Source organism: Castor canadensis, chromosome 9, assembly GCF_047511655.1.
Source record: "Castor canadensis chromosome 9, mCasCan1.hap1v2, whole genome shotgun sequence".
Classification (NCBI taxonomy): Eukaryota; Metazoa; Chordata; class Mammalia; order Rodentia; family Castoridae; genus Castor; species Castor canadensis.
The window spans coordinates 20,075,277-20,099,744 of record NC_133394.1 but is presented as its reverse complement, the minus strand read 5'-3'; the positions used below and the strand labels follow the sequence as shown (position 1 = coordinate 20,099,744).

General features: G+C 41.6%; 1 protein-coding gene across 2 annotated transcripts in view; it reads left to right on the top strand.

Annotated features, from left to right (window-relative positions):
- The window catches only part of Tmem154 (transmembrane protein 154), a 44,831-nt gene extending 24,904 nt beyond the window's left edge, over positions 1-19,927 (top strand). Inside the window, exons 4-7 of one of the 2 annotated variants that reach the window (XM_020185824.2) lie at positions 3,394-3,421; positions 4,474-4,559; positions 6,360-6,417; positions 17,357-19,927. In XM_020185824.2, the coding sequence (XP_020041413.1) occupies positions 3,394-3,421; positions 4,474-4,559; positions 6,360-6,417; positions 17,357-17,372 (188 nt within the window). In that variant the 3' untranslated portion in view covers positions 17,373-19,927. The remainder of the gene's footprint in view (positions 1-3,393; positions 3,422-4,473; positions 4,560-6,359; positions 6,418-17,356) is intronic. The other variant, XM_074041291.1, reaches the window with a different exon arrangement.
- The last annotated feature ends 4,541 nt before the right edge of the window (positions 19,928-24,468 follow it).

The window sequence follows — 24,468 nt, the reverse complement described above, 5'->3', positions numbered from 1 at the left end:
GTATATGCCTAAATAGGTGTTCATTTATCCCCTGCAGATTGGCACTTTGTTTTCAGTTTAAATATGCCTCACTTTAAGACAACAAGCATAGAAAATTTAGAATTTCAAAACAATGTCGAGACAATTATCAGGTTTTTTTTTAGTTAACAGAGCTTAATTTGATTTTTTTTTGTTTTACTAATCCCATCTTTAATGTATAAGATCCAAATGTCTCTTCTCAAACTAAACGCTGAAAGATTAACAACCACCTTTTACTAAAGCCTACCCACTCATATTTAATGTCCTAAGTCAAAAAAAAGCAGAATCTTTAAATTAACAAAATTTTATTTAAATTTTTTTTTTTTTCAGGAAAACTAAAACTATCATGATTAGGTTAGACAGGCCAGCAGTTTTCTGGAAAGTTCGTAAAGGAGTGCTTCATGGGGGAGTGGATACACAACAGCCCTCAGAAAGCAGGAATAGACATATTAGTTCTTTCCCACACGATAGAGTCTGGGACATTCTTCCAAACCCAAGAAATACGTCTTTAAACTTGAAAGCTGGACAGAACTTGATCTTGACCCACGCTTTTAGAAAGGGTGCCCATTTGATTGGAAATTATTATTATTATTTTTTTATTTCTGGGTATGCAACCCAGGACCTCCATCAGCCATGCAAGTGCACCCCAGTTCCTAATCACCTGTTTTTTTTCCATGTCCAGAAAAAGGGAGACTGTGTAGTAAGAAAAGCGCTCTCCTGTCCTTCTTACTGGACCTGCAGACATTAGATATGTAGTTGGGCTATTTAACGTTTTTTCAGTGTCTTGATGCACTGGGCATCTTTGGAGAACCTGCAGAGAAAGCAGTTGGCAGGAACCGTGGCTGAAACCAGGCGGTGTCTACACTGCGCCTGGCTCTGCTCAGTACATCTTGGGGAAGGAAGATCTTAACACTGTTCAGCATGGAAGGAAGGAAGTCAGAGCCACCTTTCTCCCAGCCCCCAACTCCCAGTCCCACCATCCAGCCCAGAGGAGAGGAGCTGGGAGCCAGTATTGTCAGGTCAAGGTGTAAGGCAGTAACTGAGGGAGGAGGACCGGGGTGGGGTTGGGGGGGGGTGGGAGGCTGTGAAGTGAAAGAATTTTAAGAGGCAAAATGGATCCAAATGGGGAGGGGACCGCATAAGAGTACATTTGCCTCCAGTTGCAAAAAGGGAGTAGGTGGCTATTAATAAAGCCACATCTACCAGGTGGAGTGGAGCAGGCAGGGCCTGATTGCTGAGGACAAGAAATTGGTCTCCCTCCTGGTTTAATGGTCTGCTGTATGCGCTCTCCCAGATGTTTTCCTGTTGCCATGGCGGCTGGGCCAGGGGTAATGGCCTTGCACAGGGAAGATGAGGCCACAGAAGGCTTTTTGCTCTCCTTTAATACTGATTACAGGAGCTCGCATTTGGTCCATCTAGAGCACTTTTAAACTTTTCCATCATCTGCATGCAGAGGAGCTCTCATCCACCTTCCAGCCTGCGGGGAACCCAGATTACAGAGAGAAATTCATGCCCGCCAGAGGGGGGCTGTGGAGTCACTGCTCTCAGAAGCTGGGGGTTGGGTGGGAGTCACTAACAGAGAAAAGGAGAGGAGAGGAAGAGGGAGTGACAAAACGGGAGTCTTTATGGGTCCCCTATAGGGAGATTACAATAATAGGGACTTTATTTATGGTAAAATCCTTTAAGGAAATAGCTTGTAAATTTTAGATTAAAACTATATGTATAAGAATATATAAGACGAAGACACCCTCTTTCCCCAGTCTAAGTTTTGAGAAGCTAGCAGAGAACACAACCTCCAGCCCTTCCAAGCCAAGCAGCAAGGGTGTGAAACTTGCCTCTGATCAAACCCTCCTGGATTAGCTGTGCCACGGTGCCATTCAAGCTTGCCAACCAGAAGGAGGAAGGCCACTTCAACAGCTCACTGTGACAGGTGCTCAGTTCCAGGGGCCTTCTGGTTATGTTTCCTCACTGGGGACCTGTGTTTCTGCAAACCAGACAAAAAGAGGCCTGTGATTGCTAGGGCCAGGAGCGCCCAATTATCTGTTGGGTCTCTTACGGGTGGTTTGCTTTTCAAAAATGTTCATGTCATAAAAGATACAGTGGGCCCATGGCGTCCACTCACTTGACATCATGGTGTCGTGTCCCTGGGTATGTTGGTGCTCCTGACAAACAAAGCAGAGCGTGGGTCAGTGGGGGAAATGAAATTCTGCATGTTCTTCTGGAGTCTGTCTTTAGTGGAGCCATTCTGTAAACTATTACATGACTCTCAGTCCAAATGGCAGCAACCCAAAGCAGACTTCTTGGAGGTTTCACTATTATGATAATACTAAGACCAAACGATTGACCATGAACCTAACCCCAGTGCTGGACAGTCGAGATTAAGACCCATTCATTTATCCAATAAGTATATATGGGCATTTGCCAGGTTTTGTGCTAGCAGGATGGGACTGGGGCCCGGCACAGCAAGCCACACAGACATGACCCCTGTCCTTTGAGAACTGTGGTCTACTGGAAACACAGATGAATAGAATCAAACAGATGGGGTAAGCTGGGCGCTGGTGGCTCACACCTGTAATCCTTGCTACTCAGGAGGCAGAGATCAGGAGGATCAGGGTTCAAAGCCAGTTCAGGCAAATAGTTTGTGAGACCCTATCTCTAAGAAACCCATCACAAAAAAAAAAAAAAAAAAAAAAAAAAGGTTGGTGGAGTGATGCAAGGTATAGGCCCTGAGTTCAAATTCTAATATCAAAAAAAAAGAAAAAAAGGAACCAATATTCTGAAGGAATCAAACAAGGTGCCAAGCTGGGGGACAATAAAAATGACAGCTTCCCTTAAATCGAGGAGGAAGGCCCCCTTGAGAACAGGATATTGAGGTTGAGACTGTCACTCAAAGAGTGGGAGTAAATGGGTACTTCCAAGGGGGGATCTTGATGGAGTGACCCATATCCTGCTCCAGGACAAGGGGACCGTGGCCAATGCTCAGCATTGTGTGTCATAAGGAGAAGAAGCAGGGACATTCTGAGCTAGGGCAATTTGTTGAAAGGGCCAAAGAACAAGTCTTATTTAACCCTTCCTTTTTTCCCTTATCAGTCTTTCCTCTTCGTGCAAAGACAAAAATAGAGCATGTGAACATCTGATAGGACATGACCGCAATCAGAACCCTTGTATCTAAGAGAAACGGATGTCACAGGGACTAGGGCCTCATGTCAATGTAGTGGTCTGCACTCAACTGGGAGGCTAATTATTGTTCCTCTGAAAATGTCACCCACTTACAGTTATTTTGCTCTCTTTGAACAGATTTCAGGCTAATGTTATTGAAATAACAAGTTGCAGATGAACAAAGCTAACATGACCTTTCCATTTATTTCCTTTTAGATGAACTGGGAAGTGAAAACCTGAAAGTGTGAGTCCTCCCCACCACCTCCAATCCAGCCCCCTCACTCGGGTGTGGACAAGCATAGTTAGGGAAAGGGGAAAGACAACCATGGCTGGGTTCCCCTGCTCAGAAAACCCTTTTTCTGACTATTACCAATGCCCAGTGCAAGTAGTTAAATATTGTGACCCAGGATGCACATGTAGGACGTTGGTGTTCTGTTCTGATTAAAACTTTGATCATCAGGGAAGATACTTGAGCTGTTGCAGAAAGTTCTCACTGTGGAAACCAGGGAGAGGGGAGGGAAAGAGGAGGGGAAAATGAGAGAGGAGGGAGGGAGAGAAGGAGGGAGATGGGGACAGAGAGACAGAGACAGAGATAGAAGAGTCCACCCAGAGCTGTTCTGGGGTGCACCTCCACCCCTCCCAGCAGACTCTGAGGTTTAGGAACTGCCCGCTTCCTCTTCCCAGTGCACCTCCCAATGCCGCCTGCGTTTAGAGCTGGTGGTCCTTCCTCTTCAACTCCATCTAAACTAGCCAGGGACTTCTGTCCCCTAACTGGGTGCCCTGAGCTTTGGGAGCGGAGGGGCTTGAGGGCAGGGGATTTCAGAAAGCAACACCCATTCCTTCTAGTTAGAAAAGCTCAGGAATGGAAGGGAGATGTGATAAAGGTAACCTGTTGACAGTGGCCTTTTGATCTGGTTCACTCATCAAAAACCCCAAGGAAAGAGAAGTGCAATGAAGCAAGGCTGAAATGCTAAATGTGGCAACTGCCCCGAGCAGCCATGCAGACTTGACTTCGCACCCCCAGGGGCCAGTCTGGGTTCCCTCTTCACCCACTCCACCATCCTCTGGGCCTTCCAGTTTGAATTAGCGACAGGTGTGGGTGTGTGGCAGTGTTCACCTTCCTTCCCATTACAGACTGATGTTCTTTTGAGTAAGGCAAACCCCCAGGCTTGCCTGGAGTGTCAGACACTGAATCAAGTTCAATTTCCTCTGAGTCTACATTCTACACTCTCCTCAAATGAAATTCCACATATTGCACATTTTTTTTAAAACGAGCCTTTTGCTGTCTTTGACCAGCCCTATTTTTGAAGAGGACACACCCTCTGTTATGGAGATAGAGATGGAAGAGCTGGATAAATGGATGAGCAGTATGAACAGAAATGGTGTGTGCTAACCTAAAGGGTCTTGGTGTGGTGGCTGGGGTTTTCATTTGTTTGTTTCTGTTTTGGGTTTTGCTTTCCTGTCTATTAATAGAAGGCTGCAACAACTTTAGAAGTAAATACCTTAATAAATTCTGGAGTGGGCAGACCCCAATCTCCCATTCTAGCTAAAATATGCAGATAATAAACTTAGGCTTCACCAGTCCTTAAGTATCCACTGTAATTATTTATTACCTCAATTGTTACCACTTGTTTTTGTCTACAAGTTATTGAAATGATCTTTTTTACAGAAAATGGTCTCTCTTCCTCCCTCCCTCCCTCCCTTCTTCCTTCCTTCTTTTTTTCCTTCCCTCCTTCCTTCCATCAAACTCAGTGCCTCTCACATGCTTGGCAAGCACTCTAGCACTGAGCTGTATCTCCAGCCTTGATGTTTTATTTCAAGCAAGGAAATCTGAGACTAAATTTCTGGAAAACGCATCTAGCATTACCAGATATATTATAGAATTTAAAGATATATTTTTGCAATCCATTTGTGACTCTATGACTTTATCAAATGTAGTTTACATAGATTTATACTACCCAATACAGTAGATCTAGCCATGTGTGGCTATTTAAATTAATTAAACAAAAATAAAATTTAGTTTGAGTAACCACATTTTGAGTGCTCATAGCCAATGGCTACTGTACTAGACAGTAGCTAATGAAGATGGTAATGTAAGTGTTTTCATATACCAATTTCCAATCGGTTCTACATGTTTCCCTACTTCCCATTAAATCAATAATTGGTCTTTAGAATGATGACAGCTGTATTTTACTTAAAAATTGATAAATTATTTTAATGCTCAGATCAAATTGATAAAACCCACTATTTCTATGATATTTTGAACATTTTTCTTAAATACCCTGGGGTCTTTCAGACTCAACACTCTGCAATGAAGTTTTCTCAAATCCAATTTGTTACTAGAATTATTGCACTGGAAGCTTATCAAAATCAGCTTTACAAAAGATTAGAACCACTCAGCCAACTTGTTCCATCCCCAACAGTGTTTCAGTGAGCGAAAATGTGCTCAGTAAAGCATTTAAGGACCAGGCAGGCCACTGACTCATCCTTCAAGTGGCTGCATTGCTTTGTTTCTAGTTGTATGCAGACACAGAATTTAGGAACATGCAAAAAAAGAAGTAGAAAGAAGAAAATATTCCACTCCCCCAAAACAATCTCTCTCGATATTTGAGATTTGGTGTAATACAAAATCATGATCCTCTCACACTCCCTCAAACCAGAAAAATGGCCAAAGATATTTCTATTTGAAAACCAAGCAGACAGCTATTCTGACAGTTAAGGGTTCGAGTCAGTGGAATTGGTTTTTCCTTCACAATAACGATGTTGCAACAGCAGAGGACTCAGCCTCCAGGAAGCAAGCTGATCCCCACCTTCCTGCTTCGTCTCAATCTGTGGTCTGACCTAAACCATTCTGCAGGCGCCTCAGGACCTCAGGCACAGCCATTTTATCCCAGTGTCTGGCCTGAGAGGCAGATTCTGTCTGTTACAGCAACTCTGGGCTTCCCCAGGGACTGAATAACCAAGCAGTGATGAATAGCGCCCTTTCCAACAGAGGCAGAGGCAGGCTGAAATCTTGTATCTGAGTTGTTAGTTCTTTTTCCAATTCTTTTAACCTCTACAATTCCCCTTTGGGGTCATTTCTGCACAGGTAACCACAGGGAACACAGAAACGTGACACTTGGCTGTGGACAGAAAACAGAATTTCAGTCACTAACAATGAGTTTGTTTTTATTCTGTCCTAGCGGACTACGAATGTTTACCTACTTTGAAGGAAGAAAAGGAGTCAAACCACAACCCAAGGTACTTCTGGTTTGTGTGTGGATCGTGGGAGGGGCCAGGAAACCACAGCTGAGTGCTTTGTGCAAGCTTCCTCTGCACCTGTCAAGTTTATATGGTCATTTATTTGGAGGCATATGTGTGTAGTGTGGAGAAAAAGAAAAATACAAAATAAATATCCCATGACTCTTTATCCTCAGAAATAAATTAGTATTGACATTTCCTTGCCCTTCCTAAGAGACACTGTTGAGCTGGCTTCTGTCTTGGTCATAAAACTTTCCAATTATAGCAATCTGTGGGTTGGTTTATATTGGATAGATATATGTCTGGTAAGGAAAACAGATGCAGGTGACACTCTCACAGGGGGTAATTTAAATAAGTATGAGTAAATGGAACATTAAAAAAAATTAAAAAAAAAAAAAACTAAATTAAATTAACTCACCTAGACTGGACTACAGGAAAGAAAAATTATAAGCACATAGTTCATTCTACCACTAGGTGGCTCTGCTTGATAGAAAATTCTCCTGCACTGGGGCTCTAGTGTAATTTATCAGCACACCACAATCTTGTTTAAATTTTATACCTTTTGTGAGGATAGAAATGACAGTGTTTTTGATTCGAGAATTGTTTAGTTAAGGGCTCAAAAGAAATAGGATTAATGATTCAGCAAGTTGGGAACCCACTCTGCAGTGATCTTGGGGCCATGAGTCACGGATGACCAGAAAGCAGAGAACTTGAGCCCGCGATGGAAATAGCACACTTTTGTTGGAACAAATAGAACAAAGTTTTAGAGCAAGATAAACATCACCCGCCACCTCTTCCTCTATGATAAAAAACAGTTCTTGTACCAGTCATGTTAAATGCTCCTGGAATGCAGTCACATGTCATTGAGAAGCCCCTGAGGCCCACTCACTGCTAGTAAAGACTGATTATTTGACAGTCTAAAGGTGCAGTCAGATGTTTGTCCTCTGCACCCTTTGCTGTGTCTGCCATCCCACACCTCTGTCAGTATCACGCCTTCACGCTTACCCAGGCAAGCCTCAGCTCTGATACGGAGGTCTATGCCTCGGTGGAGATTTACATCAATATTACCTTTCTGAGTGTTTATATGTGAAGATTCATTGCTGCCTTAGAAGAGAATCTAGTCCATTTAAATGAGATTCCAAATACTAGCAAACAGGCAAAAAAAAAAGAGTATAACCTTACAAAACTGTATGGTGGTGAAATCTTACTAAAAATTAGATTTTTGGAGGACCAAGTATGGTGGCCACACCTGTAACCCATCTACAAAGGAGGCATGGATCGAAGAATACTGTCCAAGGTGGTCTGGGCAAAAAGCAAGAGACCCTATTGGAAAAATAACTAAAGCAAAAAGGACTAGGAGCTCAAGTGGTAGAGTGCCTGCCTCACAGGTACAAGGTTCTGCATTTAAACCCCAGCACCACCAAAAAAAAATTCAGATTTTTGGAATATTGAGAAGTGTTGCTCATTTCTGTCTTAACCTGTCTGGAGAGCTGCTTTATGTGAACTTATCATTTTTCAGGGACATATCCAGATTTCTCTATGGACCTAGCTTCATCTCATTCCCTTTCTGTGAAGTCAGCACTGGAATTCTAGAACCAACACTAACAAGTCTTAGGCCTTTGGGCCACGGTCATTTTCTGATTAGTTCAAAATAATATCATATAATCAATTACACGATATTACAAAGCAAAGTTAGTTTTTATTCACTAAAAATGAGATGAATTTAAAAAAAACATAAAGCAGTTAGAACAAACCATTGCTTATAGTAAGCTCACAGAACTCACAGAACTGTACAGAAACTCACAGGCTTTTATGCTTATATAACTGTGTCCTACGGCCCAGATATGCTGGTATTGATAGATGAGTATTCTTTTCTCTGAGACTTTCTCTTTGGATCTACCGGTCCTGAGAATCAGGAATTTGTTGGATCTCCATTGAGACTTTCAGCTCTCCTCCATCACCAGCAGGGTCCATCAATGCTGGTGACATTGGAACAGTTCTCCCACCAGCCTGGAGCTCTGGGTGGAGTGTTTGCACCTAATAGTTTCGATAATCTTTCTTTTCTGCCATACTTTCATTTATATTTTTTTCCTCCTAATTTCTTGCTTACAGTGACAACCAGTAAAATGTTTACCTTGAATAATCCAGGGCAGAAATAAGATTTGGTTCTTTCTAGAATAGTTTGTGAATCATGGAGATCCAGGTGGAAAGCACATTTGTCATTGGTCATCCAGAGGACTGGTTTAAAGAACTGACTTGGGCACTCATTTGTTCTCGTTCCATTTCTTCATCTTGAAAATCGAAAATCAGAACCCTTGTCCTTCCAGTTTCATAGGCTCACATGAAACTCTAAAACCACCGCGTAGATTTTAGAGAACCATGCAAATGAAATGAATTCTTTTTATGCCACAACAAAAGTTCTCTCTCCTCTTCCATTGACTTGACTTTAATAGTATTTCTTAGAACAGTTTTAGGTTCATGGCAAAACTGGGCAGAAAGTAGAAATAATTCCATATATCCTTTGCTTCCACACATGCACAGTCCCTCGTCTTATCAGTGCCCTCCACCAGAGTGGCATGCTTGTTGCAATCAGTAAACCTGCACAGACATGTCTTTATGTCCCAGGATCCCCCAGTGGCAGTTACCACTGTGCCTCATTCTTCCTCTAGCACTGAAGCAGTGCACAGGCGATTTTAATGCTTCAGAATATAGGCAATGGTCCCTGGTGATTGAATTTAGAGGACATCACACTTAACCACCCTCTGATGAAGACTGCTGGGATCCATTTTCTGGGCTTAGCCCTCCTTGACACTTGAGAGATGGACACAGAACCTCTGTCTTATACTAAGTCCACCCTGCTTCTGGGAAAAGGAGTGTTGTGATGATCACCCTACACCTAAAATGCTGCACTATGTTCACAGACTTCTCTTTTCACTCTTCTCTTTTAGGGCCATAATCTCCAGCCTTTCACATCCTTTTCCATGTATGTCATTGGCTAACTCTTGTTCATTTCTTCCCCTGTCCTCACTGAATGGAACTTTTGTTCATTTGTTTGTTTGAGTCAGGATCTTACTGTGTAGTCTAGGCTAGCCTTAAACTCTTGATCCTCTTGCCTCAGATTCCCAAATATTAGGATTACAGGCGTGTGCCACTGTGCCCAGCATTTGAAAATATTTATTGATATTTTTAGCATATGTTAATGGTACAAAATAATAGATTTCATTGTGACATTTTCATACATTCCTGTAAATAATATACTTTTTGATTGTATTCACTCCCCATTACTCTCTCTTATCTCCTCTACCCCTGAACAGACATTTTCGTTGAGCTGTAGCATCTGAAATTTAGCACAGGATTTCTTTTTCAGTGGTAGGGCTAGAACTCAGGGTCCACACCCAGCCCTAGCACAGGATTTTTAAAAGGATCAGATGTGCACATAATACTAAGGGAAATTTACACTAAGGCTTTCATGCTTAAAAAAAAAATAGAGAAAGACATCAAAAGAATAGTGGGGGAGGGGAGAGCGCTCTATTCTTTTTTGCTACCTTAGGATTTTTTTCCCCCTATAATTTCCTGTTAGGCAGCTTGCATTGACAAAGGACGAGTGTCAGTGGCGTTCAGATAGGTGGGAGGAGGACAGTGGGAGAGTGCTGTCCTAGAGTTAAAGACAATCTTCTCACTGACATTGCCAGGCATTGACAGCTCCTGATGATACCAAAGACCAGTTCCATTTGCAGGTTTCATGATTGATTAAGTTCTCTGTGGAAAACACACTCCCTTATTGTCTAACCCCACCCGCACAACACCCTCCCAAATTCCACTAGATAGTGGTACAAACAAGAAAGAGTCCTTTTATCTTGGTCCTCGCAGGCTAGCCAGCCTCTTCCTTTTTCTTGAGGCACTTGTAGCTAGATGGTTCCTGAACACATAGTGTTTCCATTAGCCAAGGCCCAGCTCCCTCCCTTTCTGTCTCTTGACCGAACTGATGGTTTTATCTTGAGCAAAAAAGCTGGGAAAGATTAGAGGCTTGTAATTTTGAAAGCATAGTAATAACAACAATAATGAGACATTTGCATAACATTTTTTCTATATCTTAGATGCCTAGCTACTATTACTTCAGAAATTGACTAAATCAGAGAAGGTTTGTAGTGATACACTTGTTCTTAAATGATAATAATTCTATTTATTCTATTATTCATATTTCTGAGTTTGTTAGTTTAATAGAGAATTTTGTGGATTTCTTCCCTCTCCCTCCTGCTTTGTCTTTTTGTGGAACAGTAAAATGTTACGGTTTTTCAAAAGCTATTTATTGAGCATCTAATAGGCTCCTGATAGATAGATAGATAGACAGATAGATAATCCATCTGGCCAAACCTAAAACTCAAAGGCATTAAGTGACTTGTTCAAGTTCACATGGCAGATTTGTGATAAGATACCATCTAAGAAAGAGTATCTCTTAAAATTTCACTTCATTTTATTTTTGCAGTACTAGGACTTGAACTCAGGGCCTTCATCTTGAGCCACTCTCCCTGCCCTTTTTGTGAAGGGTTTTTTGAGATAGGGTCTCATGAACTATTTGCCTGGGCTGGTTTTGAACCACAATCCTCCTGATCTCTGCCTCCTGAGTAGCTAGGATTACAGGCGTGAGCCACTGGCGCCCAGCCTCATTTTACTTTCTTATTTAGTTAAAATAAAAGAGACATTACACACATTCAAGGAAAATTCTAATTAAAAAAAAAAAATAGAATGCCTAGCAGCAAGGAAGCCAGCCACCAGGAGGCCAATATTTGATAGTGTTTGGTGATTTGCATGTCTCCCATCCAGGGGGACAAGACTTAACCATTAATTGAAAGAAAAAAAGTTTTTCTCCTCTCAGTTCTGGTAAAATCTCTGTGGCAACTCCTGTTTTTTCTTTGTTTATGAATTTCTTTCTCCTTAGTCCCTCAAAAGTCATTTAAAAGTACTTCAGATCAACAAATATTAAGTGCCAACCAGTTTCCCTCATATCTGGGCTTGGGTTTGGAGGAATACAAAGTAACATTTCATGCTGGGGGTGTGGCTCAAGTGGCAGAGCCTTGCCTTAGGAACACAAAGCCCTGAGCTCAAAACCCAATACTGCCAGGCAGGCACCCATGGCTCACACCTGTAATCCTAGCTACTTGGGAGGCTGAGATTAGGAGGATCATGATTTGAGACCAGCCCAGGCAAGGAGTTTACAAGACTCCCATCTCCAAAATAACCAGAACAAAATGGACTGGAGGTGTGGTTCAAAGCAGTAGCATGCCTGCTTTGCAAGTGTGAAGCCCTGAGTTCAAACCTCAATCCCACAAAACAAAAAAAAAAAAAAAAAAAAAAACCCAACTACACTAAAGAAAGTAACACTTTATAATCCTACAGGACAATAACCTCAGATTGCATTGTTTCATGCAGGTGTGTGTGCAGGCATTCCGTGGGTGAGCGAAGGGGTAATGAACTTTAAAAACACCACATTGCTTGAACAGTGGCCCAGATTATGTCTGCACTGTAGACATGATCTGTGTGCCTTGACTAATTCTAAGCCAGGGCCTGGTGTTAGGCCAGATGAGTGATCCAAGCCAGGCCTCTGGTGGGAAGGCAAAGGCACATTATATTAATGATAAGAAACGACTGTCATCTAATGGTTACGTGACTTCCTGCCAAACTGAACTCTGTCCTTCCCCAAAACTGCCTTCGAGAACCTCTCAACCCAAGAAAAGGGTTCGGGCAGGCTTATTGCTGTCTTCAGAGATAGGCTGCGTTAACTGTGATCAGAAGGAGCGATTGTCCCAAGATAGGGTGGGCAGGAGGAGAGGACTTATCTGATCCCGCAAATGATGCAGTCAGGAAACAAGGCATTCGAGTTGAATCTGTCCTCATTGAGCTACTAGCGTGCCAAGTCAGTGTCTCCTTGAAACTAATAATCAGTGGTGCTTTTTAATCAATGCAACTTATTCCACAGTTCGTGAGCCTATTGCATGTTACTGGCTTCTGGGAAAGGATTTCCATGTTCTTAAAGTGTCTATGAAACACTCCTAGACAAATTAATGTCACTGTCACAGATAAGTTGCTAAAACTGCATACCTTCACATTAAGGCAAGCCCTGGAGGTTGGAAGTGGGCTTCCTTGTTTTGTTTTTTGCAACTCTGGGGCAGTTTGCCAAGATATTTTTAACAGGGAACTCTAGGATTTGCTAGCATTAAAAACGTCTGGGTTTATTTGATCATTTCCCAGAGATACACATAACCACAAAGACAGCAGGGAGCATGTCAAGATAGATGAAGTTATGGGCATGTGTGAGAGAGTGCCTGCAGGCCCAGGCTGCTGACTCACCTGGTGGCCATCACACCAAAGGGAGACCTGCTACACTCCATAGTGACCTGCTGTCCCAATGAGGCTGAAGCAAACTTATACCCACATAGGGCCGGGTCCTCACGTTGACAACGGTCCACAGAGCTGTACGTATGGGCAGTGAACTGTGAACTGCTTTTGTTCTTTGAGGCTTTAGGTGACAGTGGCACACAAAATGCTTCTCCTTAGAAATGCAAAGTATCTTTTGGAAGATGGTCTATTTATTTATATATCTGTACAGTGTTGGGAATTGAACTCAGGGCCTCCTGTATGCTTGGCAAGCTCTCTACCACTATACTACACCTCTAGCCATCAGTGACAGTTTTTTAAAGCCTAGGGTTTTACCTGCTTGTGTGCAGTGTTGGGGTGGAAGCCAGGGCCTCGTTCATTGCTAGGCAAGGGCCTCCCCACTAAGCTACAACCCACCCATCATTTATTCTGTGCAACTCTGTAAGGTACATGCTACTGTTACGTATGTTTTGTACATGAGGTAAAATGAGAAAACCAAGCCTAAGAAAGGTTAACTTGCCCACAGTCACATGGCAAGAAAGTGAGTGAGCCCAGATTCAAACTCTAGCCCTGTGTCTTATTTACTATGCTAAAAGAGTCACTCAGTAAGATATTCCAATATTAGGCTGGGCACTGGTGGCTCACACCTGTAATCCTAGCTACTCAGAAGACAGAGATCAGGAGGATCATGGTTCCAAGTCAGCCCTGGCTGACTCAAAACCCAATTTCAGAAAACCAATCACAAAAAAGGGCTGATGGAGTATGGGTGTAAGCCTGAGATCAAACTCCAGTACTGCAAAAAACAAAACAAAAAAACAACCACCTATCCCAATATTATACTATCACAACCATCACATAAAATTTGAACTATCCAGAAATAACAGCAACAAAAAATGCATGGGATAGTATTTTAAGCATTCAAATTTTTATTTATTTATTTGATAAGAGGGATTGAGCCCAGTGCCTCTCTAAGCACACATTCTGTACTGAGCTGCGTCCTCAGCCCTCACGTCTTTTATTGAGGGACATAAAAGGTTTGAACCCATGGAGAGACATACTGTGTTCCTGAATGAAAAACAACAGTATGCAAATTATCATTTTGAATTGAACCCAACTCTTAAAAATCCCATTGCACATTTCATTTGGAAGAGTAACCGTGCAGATAGCCAGGACAACTCTAACAGAAGGAAAAAGAGCAAGTGCAAGATGGATGGTAGTGTTAGAAGGTTCACGCTGTTGACAGTTAAAAAAGTGTACATCTGGAACCAAGTAAGAATTGTTAATGGAACAGAATAGAACATTCAGAAACAGCCCACAAGTATGTAAACATTTCATATATCATAACAGTTGAGTTTCATAGCGAATGGATTATTCAGTAAATAATCTTGAGACAGCTAACGCATGGGGGACTCTATCTCACATTTTATGCTGAAATTTCAGGTAAGTTTAAATGTTAAGGGAAAAATGCAGAGAAGGTATAGGTTGATATTCTATAACTTTAAGGAGGGGATAAGTTTAAAAGCATGACAAGCTGAAATCATTAGAAAAGGATAGGCTTTTGTTTTGGGTTTTTTTGGGGGAAGTGGATAGATTGGTAGTACTGAGATTTGAACTCAGGGCCTCATACTTGCTAAGCAGCCATTCCACCATTTGAGCCAGCCACCAGCCTATTTTGCTTTGGGTGTTTTTCAAATAGAGTCTTACATTTTTGCCTAAGTCAGCCTGGACTCCTATACTATTTACAATTCCTGCATAGCAGGGATGAGAGACTCGGGTGACCATGCCCAGCTATTGGTTCAGATGGGGTCTCACTAACTTTTTATCTGGTCTCAAACTTTGATCCTCTTGCTCTCCACCTCCAAGTGACTGGGATTACAGGTTTGAACCACTGTGCCTGGCCCAGAAAAGCACAGATTTATCTACACTAAAAACACAAAATTTCTGCTGACCATGGTGACTCATGTCCACAATCCCAGTTATTCATAGGCAGTGGAGATGGGAGACTTGTGGTCTGAGGCCAGCCAGAGCAAAAGCTCGAAACCCTATCTGAGAAATAAAATGCAAAAGCAGAAGGACTGGACACATGGTTCAAGTGGTAGAGCACTTGCCTAACAAGCGAAAGGCCCTCAGTTCAATCCCCAGTCCCACCCCCAAAAAACCCACAATGAGTAAAAGTAGAACAAAAATGTCAAACGGAAAGAATGTTTTGCATTAAGTATGATGTACAATAAATTATTATTATTAATACCAAGCCAGTAAAAAAGATAACTGTCTCATTTTAAATTTGAACAAAGATTATCAATAAGTGACTCAGCAAAGGAAGAAATTACCAATTAACATTTGAAAAAATGTCAATATAATACCATTTCACATATTAGACTTACAAAAAATGAAAATGATAATATCCAGTGTTGGAGAAGATGCAGGCACAAGGATATTTCTGTAAAGAGAAATGTAGGGAGAATGTAAATTGGACAAAACTTCTAGGGAGGAGGAATAATTTGACAAGAGACTGTTAAAGCTTTAAAACTGCATTCACCTTGACCTTGTGATTTATGCAACAGTAATGATTGAAAGTACTTATGAAAAATTGGAAGTAGTGTAATTGATTAATAATAAAGGATTGGCTAAAAGCATTTGGGGAATCTGTTGAGATCATGGAATGCTCTGTAGCCACTAAGAAGGCATTGTGTGCTGTATCTATTCTTTGTGGTGCTGGGGTTGTGCCTTGCACAAACTAGGCAAGTGCTCTCCTGCTAAGCCACACCCCCACCACAAGTACTGTGTATGTATTAGCAATCAAAGATGTTTATATCTGAATGAGAGTGCAGAAAAGTAGGTTACAGAACAATATGCATAATATGATCCTGTTTTTGTCCAAAAAATCCCTATCACAGAAACAAGTTTGGGACAGTAAGTACCAAAGTATTGGCTCCAGTGACATTACTGGTGTTTTGTCTTGGTTATTTGCATTTTCTATTTTTTACAATGAATATGGACTGGTTTTATAACAACTGGAATTTTGCCTATTGCTCTCCAGTTTTGTCTTCTACTCTACTTAGAGTGACTGAAATGTCAAGATAAGGCCACAAAAGAAAGCTGTAATTGGAGTACCTCTACTCTGTACAGATGGGCTTCTGGATCTTAGAATCACTATCTCACTACCACCCACTTTCCAAGAAGCAAAACCTTGCCCAGGTTAAGACTTGTGGAGTAGGGAAAGGGTTTGTAAGTGTCTACTTGTCAGATAAAATGGTTCTTTCCTGGTGGCAGCGGAAGATGTTGGGTAGCAAACTCAGGACCACTCAAGAGCACATGGTAGGTAAGCAGTCTATCCCTGAGACACACCTCCAGTCCCCCAAACCTCTTAATTTAGCTCCAGGATTCCATGTTAAATAAGGTTTGCCATACAGGTTTTTTCCTTCACTTTCCTGCCTCAGAAAAAAAATCTTGCCTTCTTCCCCCTCTCTTGGCTGGTTATCACAGCTTCATCCCCATCTTACCAGCTGACACTGGCACCACACACAGACACACACCCAACATGTCCCTGCCCTACATGGTCAGATCTATCTATTGGCCATCAATAGTTTTTTTGAAACACATGGAGCTTTGTTTTGTTTTTGAGACATGGTCTTCCAATGTTGCCCAGGCTGGCCTCCAACTCATGGGCTCAAGTGATCTCTCTGCCTCAGCCTCCAGTGTGTAGGGGACTACAGACACAGGCCCCCACCCCTGGCTGACACATGGTGCTTTACCAAATGGAACACTGATGGCGGAGGCAGAAGAGTATGGATTACCGGAGACCATGCACACTGTGAGCTAACAAGATACAGGATCTGTTGACTATTACCATTCGAGCACTTCCTTAGAGACAGAATCCACTGAAAATAGACATGTGCTAGAATTTGAGTGAGGGGGCACAAGACTAAAATGAACAGAAGGAAAGTCCTGCAGCCTGCCTTCCAGGAGACGGGGCCAGGGGAGCACCATCCCACTGGGGAAAAGCCGAGCAGTCAGATAGTTGGCAAAAAGAGCTGAGCTTGAGACAAAAGCACAAATTAGCCAACAGCATGGTCATGTTCAAATATTAGGTCTATAATTTATGTCTGATCACACCCCACCATGCCTGATGATTGAATTCTAAATAACACTGGGGAGGCACCTTCAGATCCTCTGTGGGTAGGAAAAACATGGTATGCTGAAAATATACCAGGATCACAAACTCTTGAGGGTAAACAACACATGGAATTAAAAAGAAAAGACAGTTTGGCATCTATTCATAGAGATTGGGATTAAATTTAATTAAAGGAGGGAACCCCCGACTCCATCTGGTTCTCCGGGGAAAGATATTAACAAGAGCTGGGGATTATTTCTTGGCATCCATGAATTTTCTCTTTAGGGACTGAATATGAAATTCAACCTGACCTTTGTTTTGGAAGTTGTGATTTGGACAATGATGGCTTTCTGACCCTTTAGGGTCTCTTGAGTCACCTCTACATGCCGAGACCACCTCTCCTTTGCACCTTGGAAATACACTATTGTTTTTTGTTTTTTTTTTTTACAGTGACAATGAATCCTAAAACTGTGTGGTGCTGATGTTTTCCAAGAGAAGTGGTCCCTGAGGGAGATGCTGGGCCTGCCAACAGAGGACCAAGAGGATATAATTTTAATTAATTGCAAATCAACAGAGACACAAGAACCTTTTGCTGCTTCCTCCAACACCCACGCTTGCACCGATGGTATCACCAGCAGGTGGAAGAACGAGGGATTGAGAAGTGCTGGGAAAAGCCTGGCTGCCAGCCAGCTGCTCTGAGGGTGGAGGAGGAGTCCTGTGAGGCTCTGGCTTCCGATCAGTGGGTGTCCCCTCCTAAAAAGCAAAGTCCAGCTGACCTCCCTCACTCTGACCACCGAAGCCCTCGTTACCTTTCTACTTCTTTCCTCAGGGTTCATGTCAGGAAATTGTTTTATCTGTGGTCTCCTGGGCCGCCTTGTTACCTACCCCTCTTTGGATAATTTCCTCCCATTATTCAAGTCTTCTGACAGGTCAATTCTATTCAGCAAGAACATTCCAGAAGGAAACAACACCAAGCAAAGCAAATGTTTCAATGCCTGTACCAACCTGGGGATGGGAAAACTCACTCCCACCTGCCAAGAAGTTGCAGTGAGAGTCCACAGTCTTGAGAAGGTGTCATTGGGAAATACCCAGCACCCTTGGGAGCTTCTGGGAAGAACAAGGAACCTCTAAAGAAAGTTAAAGTCAACTCTGTCACATTTTCCTGAGGCGCAGTCTTGTTTCCTATACCTCCCTGGCCTCTGAGACATGGACAGGGAGTGTATGCAGGCAGGGGTCATCTGTCCCCCTGCTGTGTCTCTGAGAGCTTTAAGGTCATTTGAAACAAACAGAACTGGAACAGGAAATAACTGTACCCATGGCAGGGATCACTCATTGCGCTCTGCGTTCTTTCCTGCCAAGCTGAGACAAGCCTCCTGTCCCCAGCACTGCATTCCAGGTCACTCAGTCCATCACAGACGACATTCTCTGTGATATTTGTTGACATCCTGTGCTAAAAGCAATGACGCAAAATGCAGAAGGATGCATTGACCGTGTCCCCTCACATAAAATCAGTCTCCATTTAATCCTTACTTTTTAAAATTCTGACTTTAAAAAAGCAATCTGGAAAATTGAGAGTCCTTAGCTCCCTAGGATGCTTGATATTTTGTTCCAGGAAAGAAACAAAGAATGAAACTTTATTTATTTTGCAAACCACATATGAACTGAGGGGGAGATGAGGTTAACCACGCTTTTGCTGCTGAATCTTGGAACTGTGTTTGAAGGGCTGCCTTAATGCATCACAGAAACCCTTTCTCCTGCCCTCTTGGGCTCTTTTAAGAAGTCCTTGCCTTCTGAATTATGCAGATAATTTTAAATGCAGAGTTCCAGGCCAGGGAGGTCTCACCACACAACAAAAGATCAACTCTGTCATGTCAACCACTGCTATCCTGGGACTGCCTGGAGCTCTGACCACATAGTCTTCCTGGTATACAACTTCCCCAGAGTCGTCAGCCCTTGCAGCACCCCTAACACGGCTTTTTGTTTTCACTGATATTTTGCATACTCATAGCCAACTTACGGTTTGCACTGATTCTCAGATATTTATGCCAAAATTGCTGTTTTCTGAATCATAACCATAACTTGCCTATTCTTCTGGCCACGTTTGTTGCTTTTAAGATCGTTTCTCCTTCTCAGAAGAGTCTCAATTTGCTTCTTTCTCTTTCTGTGTATCTAAGATCCTTTCTGAACAGAGGCCTTTAACCTTGATCCAAGCCTATCAAATGATGAACTAGAGATATTCTCAGAAGTAGAAGCGTTCTGGAATCTCACTTTGATAAAGCAATATTTTATGTTATGATAAAACAGTATGTTAGATAACTTCAGATTCCTGAAGAAACAAATTTGTCATTATGCCATTGAGTTTATATCTGAGAAATGCCCTAACCTGTACAATTGCACGGTGCACAAGGCACTTTTTAAAAAGACAGTTTCTTCTGACAAGGGACATGAAGTAATCACACTGATAAAGTGTTAATCCAAACACCTGGAACATTTTATTCCTACTCAATGTGTACCACCAATGTCTGGCAATTCCAAGAATTACTCTTAAACCCAAACTTAATTTTATGTTTCAGGTTATTGTTCGTTAGGAAAAAAAAACCCTCATTAATTTGTCCTAATTGAACAGCAAATTAGAGTATAATCTAACTTGGAAATTTTGTGAGTACCTGTAAGGTTTATTTCATTTTTGTCATTTTAAGCAAACTAGGTTAACAGTATTGCCTAGTGGAACTCCTAAGGAAACTTGTTTTAATAAATGTGCAAATACACCCATCAGTGGACGACTTTTTAGCCAGTGCTGTTATCCTCTCTCTGAGAATGGTGTTGATGTCTAGTCTGGACCAACCTCCGTACCCACAGATGGCAAAGTCCCCTCTGACTTCCATAGTTCTGGCAATGGAAATAATAGCCGTGTAAGTGATGCTTTAGAAAAATCCTTCTGTCTTCTTTATGTGGGTCATATAAACGTCACTTTACATCATCTCTGGACAAAGGCCTTATATTGAGTAAACATAAAATGTAGCCATCAGTCTCCTCTTCTTGCCAGACTTCGTGCCAATTCTGAACCTTATGGAGTGATAAAACTCGGTTTCCCACTGGGAAGACAGTGCTGAAATTCTCATAGTGGGGGAAATGTTGAAATCTTATACTGAATTCAATTAACACATGTGAGTTTTTCCACATTCGAAAATACACAGGATGGATTCTGGGGTTTTCTTTTCACAGCTACAACAAGCAGTCCAGAGCATTGGCTTCACTTAGAAACACATTTTTGCCATGTGACAATAGGCAGCAGAGTTGTTGGCTGTCGATAAAGACTTCAGTCGGTCTAATTGGTTATTAATAATTGCATAGTGCAATCAATCAATTGCCAAGATCATTTATTTTTCAAGCTGCTCTTTGGTGTTGCCTTGATACTGTCTTGTCTGGTATCAAAATTTAACATTCCTCTTAGTCCTCTTCGGGTATTTTATTTTGCTTTTTGCCCTCTTTCCTTTTCTAAATAACATGTCATGTTCATGACAGAATAATGATGTAAAATAGAAATTTTAGCAAACTCTGTGCATGCTCTAAGCTCTTTTTTGAGATGCTATTTTAAGAAATTAACTCTTAAACTAAGGGCTTACTATGACACGAAGACTTTCGTGTCAGCCTGTGCAAGATCAGGACAATATGGAGCTGGTGAAGGCCCTTAGGGCCAGGTGGTCTTGTTTACAGTTGGGCTTCAGTTGGTGCAGAGGGCTCAGGTCACCACATTTCTCAGTCTACACCCTATCACCCTCGCTGGCCTTTGGTATTTTGTCCATAAGGAATAGGGTTCTTGCAAAAAAAAAAAAAAAAAAAGCATAATTCTCAGGTTCCATTTCTTGGGTCTTCATGTAAAGAATCAGGTGAATGAAATGTAGCTACCAAGTGCACAGCATTTTTTCCAGGGTAAAAATCAGTTTGAGAATAGCAATTGTATTACTCTGACTTAGATGAAACCCCTGAAATTATAAATATTATCTGAAAACTCTGCACATTAATAAATGCCAATTTTCAGAAAGAACAGGGATGAACTACAGATATTCAACATGCTAAAAGATAATTGGGTAGCTGGGTGCTGGTGGCTCATGCCTGAAATCCTACCTACTCAGGAGACAGAAATCAGGAGGATCAAGGTTCAAAGCTAGCCTGGGGAAATAGCTTGTGAAACCCTATCTTGAAAATACCAACATTAAAAAAGGGCTGGCAGAGTAGCACAAGTGGTAGAGCTCCTGCCTAGCAAGTGTGAGGCCCTGAACTCAAACCCCAGTGCTGCCAAAATAAATAAATGAATAAATAAAAATAATTGGGTAGTTTAATAATTTAATACATGTGTATTTCATATTTAAAGTTAACTGAGCTGGGCATGGTGGTGCATGCCTGTAATCCTAATGCTGGGATCAAGCCTGGGGAAGTGTAGGTAGGAGGGTCACAGTTGAAGACTGGCCCAAGTAAAAAGCCACAACACCCTATCTGAAAAATAACTAAAACACAAAAGGGCTCGGGGTGTGGCTCAAGTGGCAGAGAAAACATGAGGCAATGAGTTCAAACGCCAGTATGGCTGAAAAAGAAGTTAGTGTAAAAAAGAATGTAAAAACAATACTGTGTTCAGCTTTTTCTTCTTCCTTCCTTCTCCTCCCCTTCCTTCCCTCTCTCCCTCCCTCCCTCCATTCTTTCCTTCCTTTTTCTCTTTGAGACAGAACCTTACTATATAGCCCAGACTGCTCTTGAACTCTCTGGGTAGTTCATATTGGTCTTGAACTCGTGAGCCTTCTGCCCCAGCCTCCTGAATGCTGGGATTCCAGGTTCTTTCATTTTGTAAGCAGTGTAAAGCATTTGCTTAGAAGGTCAGTTAGGTCATCATATGCCATATTTAACACCTACTTTTTGTTCTAGTAAAATACCAAATCTAGCTTGTAGCCCTCATATAAGAATTGTTCCATTGCAGTCTGAGGATACAGTCAGAGCACTTGCCTAGTGCGTGAAAGACCCCAGGTTTGATCCCAGCACTGAGAAAAAAGAACTGGCCCATTGCTATTATTATAATTGATTTGTGAAATATTAAAATCTTAACACTGATTGGAAGGTTTTAGATTTTTTTCTCCTATCTTACATGCTGAGAATAACATACATATATAATATTTTTATGATTTGAAGTTTTATTATTGTCATATAATATATGTATATGTACAAATTATTCTAGTCTCAGCTATGTAGCTTTCTAATAAAAATAGGCATATGCATGTTTGTATGCTAAATTGCTCACTCAGCAATGCTAAATTGAAAAGCATTTCTAGCCAAGCACCAGTTGCTCATGCCTATAATCCTAGCTACTCAGGAGGCAGAAATCAGGAGGATCAAAGTTCGAGGCCAGCCTAGGCAAACAGTTCTCGAGACCCTATCTTGAAAGTACCAATCACACACACACAAAAGGGGGCTAGTGGAGTGGCTCAAGTGGTAGAGCACATGCCTAAGCAAGCATGAAGCCTTGAGTTCAAACATCAGTACAGCCAAAAGAAAAAGAAGAAAAGCATTTCTAAATTTAATTGACAAAGCACTATAAGAAAAGGACACCTCCCATGTTAATTTCTATATAATTGATGAATATTAATATTTAGAATAAAGTTTATTTGAAGGTAAGATATTTGTTTGCAAAAAAAATTTTTTTACTAAGAGTAAAGGGATGGATTACGCACTTTTCCAAAGGAAAATCTTTTTAATCTCTGTGACTACAAAAAAGAACTGTTACCTTCATACTTGCACTGTTTTGATCCATATACCTGTTTAAATAATGAAACAATTCAAAAAATTCTTTTTTTTTTCATTTTTCTTTTATTATTCATATGAGCATACAAGGCTTGGTTCATTTCTCCCCCCTGCCCCCACCCCCTCCCTTACCACCCACTCCGCCCCCTCCCTCTCCCCCCCCCAATACCCAGCAGAAACTATTTTGCCCTTATTTCTAATTTTGTTGTAGAGAGAGTATAAGCAATAATAGGAAGGAACAAGGGTTTTTGCTGGTTGAGATAAGGATGGCTATACAGGGCATTGACTCACATTGATTTCCTGTGCGTGGGTGTCAAAAAATTCTTACAGAATTGAACTTGCTTTATCTAAAATTGTGTAGCCTAAAATTTAAGTGGGCTTTCTGCATGCCTATCATATGATTTTTGTCTTAATTCTTCCTTACAAAACATTTTTAAATGAAGGAATGAAATTTTAGTTGTTTATGGGAATATAGTTAAAAAAAAAAACACTTTTAGTAAGAAACCAAAAAAAATTTAGAGATGAAACTTCTTTTTCCTAATTACCAACTTTTCTTCATGGCTTTCATTCTAACCTCATCTTCCACACCTTGACACTATAACAGAGCCAGGCTAAATGACAAGGTCATAACATGTAAAGAACATAAAGAATCCATTCTAGAATAAGGTGCATTCTTTGAGGTCAAAGACCTGTTGATACATTGGCAAACAAGGAGCAAGAAGATTCCTCCCCAAGTCCCAACTAAAGTGCAGCAAGATCCAGTGTGGCATTTCTTTCCCATTTCAACCAAAACTTAGTGGTAGAACAGATCAGACTGGAAATGGCTGGATCCAAACATCAGACAGTCTCATGGAGAAAATGACCAAGAGATAATAATAATCTTGATAGGTCAGTTAGGAATTAAGTTCAGCTTCTAATACCAGAGATACAAAATAAAGTTTTTTCAAAGGTAGTGTATTTCTCACCCACACAAGAGTGCAGAGGTGAGTGGGTAGGTAAACTCCATAGTCATCAAGGACCTGGCTCCTAACCACCTGTACCTTCACTGGTGTAAGGCTTCTATCTGCAGGGTTGTCACATGGCCTGAAATGGTGGCCTGAAATGAATATTCAGAGTGATATTCACAAAAAGAAGGAGGTAGAGGGAACTGGCCCAAGAGTGAGCCTCCCAACCAGGTCAGCTGCTGTTGGAAAGCCTTGCTTCCAACCTGGTGAAGCAACTCTGCCCACAGCCCATTGACCAACCTATCTTCAAGGTGGCTGGGAACAGAGGTCTCTGTGTTGGTGCATTATTGTATCCAACAATACTGTGTTCTGTTTCACAAAGCAGGTGTCTGGTGATAGCAATCCTAGCCATGAGTGCTGAGCACTCAACATCTATCATCTCATTTTAATCCTAATAATGTATTTATTAAGTAGTTTAGAGAACTTATAAACTTGTCCCACACTTCCCCAACTTGGAAGCACATGCATTTATCCACTGTGTTGCACGCATCCCCAACAGCTGGCAATAGGAGCATTTTTCAGTAAGGTGTCAGTCTAGTCAAGGAGGCCTGGAAGTGTGCTCAGCCTGAAATAAGAAGCAATAGAGGCTGCAGGATGACAGTGAAGGCAGGACTCCCAAATCCAGAAGAAATGATAGCTCCCATGCTGGGGAAAGAGCAGGGCTTGACACAACAGAGATAAGGGAAGAAAAAAACAAAAACCCTCTACTTCCTGCTGATAGTGGTGCAGGGATTGAGTGGAAAAAATAAAACCCTCTCTTCCCAGGGC